Raw genomic sequence first — 7,836 nt, 5'->3', positions numbered from 1 at the left:
ATGCAGAATGTGAAGCAAGCTACTGCTAACTTGTTTCTCATCAGTATCATCCTGTACATCATCGTTGGACTGCAAATCCTCTTCTCAGCCCCTGATCACAGTATTCAAGAACGACCACAGTTCGTTAAAAAAAATGAGCCCAAAGAATACAATAATGGAAAGGGAAATCTTATTTCCACGGCAATGTGTCAATGGCCACCACCGGACATTAGAAATATTATTGTGAATGAGGCCTTTAATATCACCCTTTGTGTACAAAGTCCGCTTCAAACACAAGAGCTCAAACGGAAAAAGGAGTACATGCTGCGAGAACTGTTTGGATTATCGAAAATGAAGGGAGCCTTTACCTTTGAAGGCCCAAGGCTGTTACCCCGGCAATTTTGGGCACGGATGAGGATTCCACAAGCCTATCTAACCTATCCTCAAGATGTTCCCATGGGCGACATTGTTAAGGCCATTAAAAGGGGTCATCCCGTACCCGAGGTTAGTTTGTTCGCGTTGTATTCTGTATTCCAAAACAAGCATAGGAATGTTAACCACTTTAAAAGGAAAAATAGTAACTCTGACGAAAAATATCAAGGGGAGAAGAAAGGTCTCCGATAGAAGAAAGTAACTGTGCTTCTAAAAACTAGAACGAATCAACACTTCCTATCGAATCGTGAAGACACGATTACAGGTCACTTTGTGCCAACACAATACCTTCGTTTTATGCTTTTTAATGAACCTAAACAAAATATCTTACTAAAGATAACTTAAGCCTTGTAGCTGGAGTAGCATTCTACTCATTAATGTGCCTAGTACTTTTTTATTAAAACCGTTATTTTGTAAACAAAGACATCAGTGGATTTGATCGGTTTGCAGGTTGATAATTCTATGTGGTTTTGAAACACACTCAAATAAATAATTCATTTGAACTGTTTCGACTAGTTGTTTAGTAGAAAGACTATATCAATTTAACTTGGCAAACAGCCCCTTAAAACATCCACTACCCTAACGTTATCCTATGAAATTAAATGCGAATGTTAATAAACAACTACCTATCGCATCTTTATGGTACTGATAACTGTTTAAAGCCGGGTTAAAAAAGAATGCCTTATGGTGTTATTTCCTCTTAAAAGGAGGTCTTTTTGTCATATCTGGTTCCGAAAATTTCTCCTGTTGGGTGAACATCACTTTGGTAGTAAATTGGTAATTGAGAGACAAATTTGGCAACGATGAGATTCTAGCTTTTTATTAGTAAAAGTACATTTTCACTATCAAAATTTTCAAACACTCCTAATTTACAAAATTCAAAATTTGTCTATTTACTCAACTTGAGTGAAACAAGCCGCAATAACTCTTGTTTCATTTCAGATACCAGATTATAATTTCCCAATCACAATTCTGAAAACCCATAAATCGGTATGCAGAGGGGGTGAACAATACGATCTCGTGATAGTTGTCAAAAGTGCTTACTTGGAATGCGAGATCAGCCTTTCGTAAATACATGGAAAATGAGGCAAGTGGAAGCAGTCAACTTAAAGTTGGTGTAGTTTTCAGTATTGGCTTGCCCCGAAAACACGGTGGAAGGATATTTGACCGTGAGGGTCACCTCATCAATCTTCCAGGAGCCTCTGGAGACCTACTGGAAAAGTATGATGGTCGAGAGGCTGAGGTAATGGCGATTATCAACGAAGGAATCAAGAAGGATGGTGATATCTTGTTAGCAGACTACGAGGATACGTATTACAACCTTACTTGGAAAACTGTCACCAACTACCGTTGGATGTCAGCATTTTGTCAGCCGAAGAATGTCAAACTCTTCATGACCATCGACGATGATCACCGAGCGAATCTCTCCATGGTGGCTGCTTTCTTGAACCGGATTCCGCAGCACACAAGACGCAATTCTCTCTTTGGATATGTGGCCAGGAACGATTATGCTTATCAATCGCCTCGGAATAAGCTATACCTCTCCTATCGCGAATTTCCGTGGGATCGGATGTAGCCTTACCTGAGAGGTTTTTGCCAATTAGTTGGACCCAATGTTGTTACCGACATCGCGATTGCAACAGCCTACACCCGATACAATTACGCCCCTGAAGACGTTTATCTTGGAATGGTTGCTTTTAAACTTGGAATTCCTCTCTACCACGAGGAGAGCATGCATGACCATGACGAATACAATTCGCGTAATCGAAAAAGCCGCCCAGCCATGGTTGCTTTGGCTAGGTTCTTTCCGACAGCCTGATTTTTTTCACGTAACCATCTGGCGTTGTTCTGCAATAAGTCTTTCTTTGTGTAGTTGACTTTCTTCCAATACGTTACTATGGCGATTGTGTCGTTTATTTCTTTTTGCTCAGGCAACTCCCTAATTCGCCGTTGTACAGCCAATGAGAATAGGTTTGACCATATCGCTGGAGATTTTACACTTGCGCAAAGTAGCTTCCCTAAAGTGGGTTAGAAATTCACAACCAAAACCTTCGCAAATGCAATTCAAGCATTGAATTCTCACTTGCGTGTTGTCGCCAAGTAAACAACAGCCAACCAGTGAACAAACGCGGGACCAATAGAAATCCTAGAGAAAACGTGATTTGTCAGACTGATGTTTTAATGTGGTACACATGTGACATTTTCTAAATGTGCAAACGCCTACTAGAACCTTCAGGATACTTTAGTGTCTGAGTTAATGAAGAGAACACTGGACGACTTTAGTTACCTTAAATACCTTGACAATATGAAGAACGTCAAAGGTTGATTTGTGGGACGCTTCCATTAATGCCACAATTATATTGAAACAATTAAGAATATAATGTTTTTGAAATCATGACCTTGGCAGAAATAAGGCCATATTCTAGGAAGTCGTTAAACGATATGAAGAGCTGGCTTCTTTCCCCTATGGTTATTGATGAAGACGTGTATTCAAAATGAATGTCCTGGAAGATGCATCGCGAGGTGCTGCATTCCGTACTGTTTCAGCGAGCGAAGTCAAGGTTGTCGTACTCCTAGAAGGAGTTCAACAACCTAACAGTTGAGTAATACCTGGAGGCACTTAAAAAGTGGTTCGCAGACCGGCAGCACAGAGACTACGGACAGTCAAGTGGACAAAATTACTAAATGAACACTCACTACAAGTACTACCCCTACAAAGTAAACAATAAAATACGCCAGTAGTTGAACAAAGTGGATAGAGCACAGCTGAATGTAGCAATTTCGTTTAACTGCCACTAGTGCTAAATGAGTAGTCAATATGCATTCAAAAATATGCTTTAAACAGTGAAAAATAGACACCGCGTCCTATACGAAAGTAGTAGCAATTGACAGGATTTTCGTAATATCTGTCGTGGACTGCAATGAGCGCAACTTAGAGGGGATTGGGACAAGGATTCGCGATCCCAGAGGATTTCCATCATCATCAATTAACACCGCGTTATTCGATTCAAAACGTGGCCATCCGTTGCGAGAAGGCATTCGACTTCCTACAATCCAACCACGTTTCTTCAGCCCATGTACAGCTAGCAGGACCTTGTCACCTGGAAGAAAAGACGGTTTGTACACTAGCGGCGACTATTGATAGATTGGGAAAACCAATGAGCTGCTGGCTCACCAATAACTCCACGATTTCTCTGATTATATACTCGAATCACCATTGGCTTTCTCTTGGAAGCAGCGCTGGTGCCGATTTGCAGGAAAGTGTTCACATCTTTCACCTCATCCCTGTCCGACGTAACAGGTGCCTCATGTGCTGTCTGTTTTATCCCTCCCTTTTTAGCCACCTGCCTTTTTTGTTCTGGGGCTATACTGCTGAATTGACTATTGTCCACAATACGCATACGTGTCTGTGGTGCTATGAATTGACAACTGGTCGAAGTACTAAAATGATACGAAAATGCCAGTTATAATAGAATTTGATACAATTCAGTTTAAAATAAGCAGTTGTTACCAAATTGGACGGAATCCAAATTTTAGGGCTGCAAAAGCTTTTCTAAAGAGAGACATGCCTAAAATACAATAACATTAATCAATCTTGAAATAACACAACAAAATAACCGAAAACAGAAGCAAATTTAACTCATAAGTACATTTTATTGTCTCAAAGTCTAGTCATCCACAACTAGTCATAGAGGAGGATGGATTTTGCCCGTTTCCTTCTCAATAACAGCTTGCGGTAAGTCTCCTCCATCTGATATCGATTTGGTATCTTTGGACGTTCGATTTCGGCTGTTGGTGGTTCCGCAGCTACCTCTTCGATATGGGGAATGACCACTGATTGATGAAGGAGACTTGTGATTGATGCAGGTAGATTAGCCAAAGAACGAGCTGCCTTACGGTAAATGTCATCCAGTGGTTCCAATTGGCCCCCAGACCCAGAAGATTTCACAACATGGCTGGCAAGTTGACGTAGTTCTTCTGGCCTCATTACATCGCCGTAGTATTCGGAGTAGTCAAACAGACGAAAGGGAAGTCGCATTTGAATTGTTCCTGGGAAAAGGAAAAGAAGCATTTACCTTGTCGAGTGTGCATAGGATATGGTAGTTCGGAAGCTGTGGTTTACCCATATCGCGAGCCATTTCGATTGCTAATAGCAGCGACTTGTGTTGGACTCCGCACAATCCTGAGAAAAATTGATAATATACTAAAAACAGGACTCACAGACATCGAACACATCAACAAAGCATCCTTTACACAATTAGGTAAAACAGTGGTTGCTTTTGACTTTTTTACATGGCAAAAGCTAACTGGTATGGTTTTATAAAACCTAGGTACAAATAGATACACGGGAAGTGTTTCAAAACTAAAAATTTGAACGGGCTGTTCTATTATCACCTAGAATTTTACTAGTGGGGTGGCATAAGTATGAAGGTTGTACACAATGAATAACACAAAAGGTAGTCGTTAGAGAAACTATTATTCTAGTAACAATAAATTTGAAAAGAAATATTAAATGGAGATTTCTTTCCCATCATTGAGTATTTTCCAAACAAAGGAATGCATAAATCATACGCCAAAATTTTTTCCTGGTGGACAACATACTACCAGATTCAAAGCAGTATAAAATAGGTTAACAACTAATAGTTAGTAAAAATGAATATGCTAAGAGAATCCATAAATGTAAAGTATGAACGGCGGAAGGACAAGGATTTTCCAAGAATGCATTATTTTAACTTTTCCGATGTAACGAACGGCCTTTGTATATGTTAACTTAAGAGATCGTAAATTGTTCTAAGTCCGTCAACTAATAAAGTCAAAGTGGTAAAAAAAGTACTCCACTCCTGGCTTATTTAACATGTCGTCTAAAGAATTCACCAAAGCAAGCCCCTTGGCAAAGCCAAACCAGTAGTGATTGCCTACGTTTAATAAAGGGATATACTGAAACACAGTAAAAGGAAGAGGTGGGAGTTTTACGCATCCACAAAATCAAGTTAGTACCAGTTACTTTGGGCTCCAGGATATCAGCCGAAAGAGGGTGAAGAAATTGCTTAAGAAGACCCACATTCTAATGAAAAAGTCGGTCGTTAGGTAAGGCTTCAAACATGCCTTGTGGTCAATGACAAGATACTCATCGCGGCAAATGGGGCAGGGATTTGAGGTAATCAATTTGTGGGCCCTCTACAAAATAGCAACCGGTAAGAGTAAAGCAATTTTTTATTAGGCTGTCATGTTTTAGCAAAAGTCAACTCACAGTGCATGACTTTCTCGGATACTTAGGTGGGAAATGACCTTTGTAGTTACGCCTAAAGTAAAACCAGACGGGCTTCCCACGATACAGCTCCTGATATTCTAGGAAGTAGAGAATAAAACACGAAGACAATAAGGCTACCAGGGCTAGAAAGGTACTGAATGCTTTCTTCCAATGTAACGGGTTTATAGGGTTTTCCTCTGAAATTGACTCGCATAGGGAGTTCTTCTAGAGGTATACCCTGCATCATTGCAGCCCTATAAGCAACGGCTGTAGGTTCAACAAAATTTTTCGTTGATGAAAAGGACCTGAGAATAAATTCCAGAGCATTTTTGCAGCGTTGATAGTTAGAGAGAGTAGAAAAAGCGATCACGGACCTAAGTTTGTACATAACTGCCAAAATGCTCAAAATGAAGGCTAACCAATCAACAACGACTTGGCAGCAGTCGATGACCTAAAAGTGTCGCTACCATTTACTTAGCTGGATTCTGCAAATGTAGAAAAGCAGGTTGGAATCCATTATTAAACAAATTTTTATGGTCGCTTATTTAATGAAACAAGGCATAATGAATAATTAACCAAATTTCTTCTACTTTTTTGACTGTTTTGGCCTCGAGATATTATGATTATTTATGGGCTTTTAAAACAACTCTTCACAATCCATTAGTGTATTTCAAGAAAAAGTAACTCTTATGAATAAAGTACACCTTATAATCAAGAATGAAGACCTCCCTTAACCCTTTTAGTTAACATATCATGAAATTATTACCATAACCTTAAATACTGGAAAACAAGTTTAAGTGAGTCGACATTCTTGATTCGATTAAGTCGTATAGATGACTAAAGGCCTATTCCTACAAATCAACTCTACTTTATAAGAAATATTTGCTGCTAACACTAAGTTTTGGCCAAAATCATATATTCTCCATATAGAATTGTCCGCCTTATGAACTACAAGCGATATGAATAAATCTTGCACAAATAGAATTGATCCATTCCAGACCGACTGTTACTCCCTCTGATGTTTAAATATACCTTTCAGGAAAGTGGGCAGTCGACTCGAGCCTCTTGATTGAGGAGTGGTTAGCATCCCTCAAACCAGCGAAAAGCTCAGTGATCATGTCTCCCTGAAATTGTATCTATCTCCATTGGCACTAGCCAAGAAATATATTCCACTTCAATCAGTACCTTTGTTCCAAGGGTACGAAGGCCCTGCGAGAGGCGATAAACGAGGATCGTAGTACACCTACTTAAAAAATAACAAATATATTTTTTCTACTACGCAGAATGGTTGAAGTAGATAAAGGAGAGGGTACCTTGCTGCCTAGGCATTGAAATATGCGTACCTGAAAATCCTTTTTGATTTGGGATACTATAGCTTGTCTAGAAAAGTTGTTTCACTTATTTCAGAATTACTCATCTTTGAAGCAAGCATATAAATGAGTCCAAATTCTCAGTTAAGCCACATATTCTTCCCGAGCTGGGTCAGTTCGACATAGTACTAAAGGTGGGCCTTTTTTGGGGCTCGTGATTACATCAGCCATCGAGCATATTCCCGATGAATACGCTAAACACAGTAAAGCCACATCCAAATCCTACTACCCTCATCGTTCCGATCGTCGGATTCAATTTGAGAATAGAACGGTCCACTCTCATAGGAATCCTACATTTAATTGAAATGGTATGAATCTACACTACATGCCTCGCGAGTAGGTGGACGGCCGTATCCAGATCAAAGATATTTTAACGAATGGATAGTCGGAGGAACGCTATTAAGACGGAAAATCAAATCCACCAACTGGCGATGCATCCGAGGAGAACGCAGTGAGAAATGGACTGACAGATGCAGCTTAAATAGATGAAAGTACGCTTGACTAGACAGATTGGTTATTGTTATCGGGAAGGAAGTATTCAGGATTGGCAAGTAGACCCATGAATATCAGGAAAAGGTAGATGAAGAAACGTCTCGGAAAGCGGGTGGACTAGGAAAGACGTGAGTGACCACAAACCAGTGTCAGATAAAACGCAATATTTTGGCACTAATCAAACAACACCCACAAATCTGAATGGATAAGCGAAGGGAATCAAAATAAGAGAACAGTCAAGACCTGATATGGATGCATCGATGTGTACAAAACGATCCAGCTGGATGAACAGGAGGCCAAACGATAAAGCTT

At 39.9% G+C, this 7,836-nt stretch overlaps 2 protein-coding genes across 2 annotated transcripts; one reads left to right on the top strand and one right to left on the bottom strand. All coding sequences in view use genetic code 11, as the record gives it.

The window, feature by feature from the left end:
* On the top strand, nt 1–1,987 carry EGR_06520 (Beta-1,3-galactosyltransferase; the record flags this gene model as incomplete). The annotated part of the gene is made up of 2 exons (XM_024495769.1): nt 1–483; nt 1,439–1,987. The coding sequence occupies 2 exons, from the start codon at nt 1–3 to the stop codon at nt 1,985–1,987; spliced, it is 1,032 nt and encodes a 343-aa protein (XP_024349833.1).
* Nucleotides 1,988–3,276: 1,289 nt separating this feature from the next.
* Nucleotides 3,277–4,550, bottom strand: EGR_06519 (39S ribosomal protein L14; the record flags this gene model as incomplete). Its single annotated transcript, XM_024495768.1, has 4 exons — nt 3,277–3,512; nt 3,587–3,852; nt 4,140–4,461; nt 4,535–4,550. The coding sequence occupies 4 exons, from the start codon at nt 4,548–4,550 to the stop codon at nt 3,277–3,279; spliced, it is 840 nt and encodes a 279-aa protein (XP_024349832.1).
* Nucleotides 4,551–7,836: the final 3,286 nt, after the last annotated feature.

The sequence above is a fragment of the Echinococcus granulosus genome (assembly GCF_000524195.1).
Source record: "Echinococcus granulosus chromosome Unknown EG_S00058, whole genome shotgun sequence".
NCBI classification, from domain to species: Eukaryota; Metazoa; Platyhelminthes; class Cestoda; order Cyclophyllidea; family Taeniidae; genus Echinococcus; species Echinococcus granulosus.
This window is presented reverse-complemented; position numbering and strand designations above follow the sequence as displayed.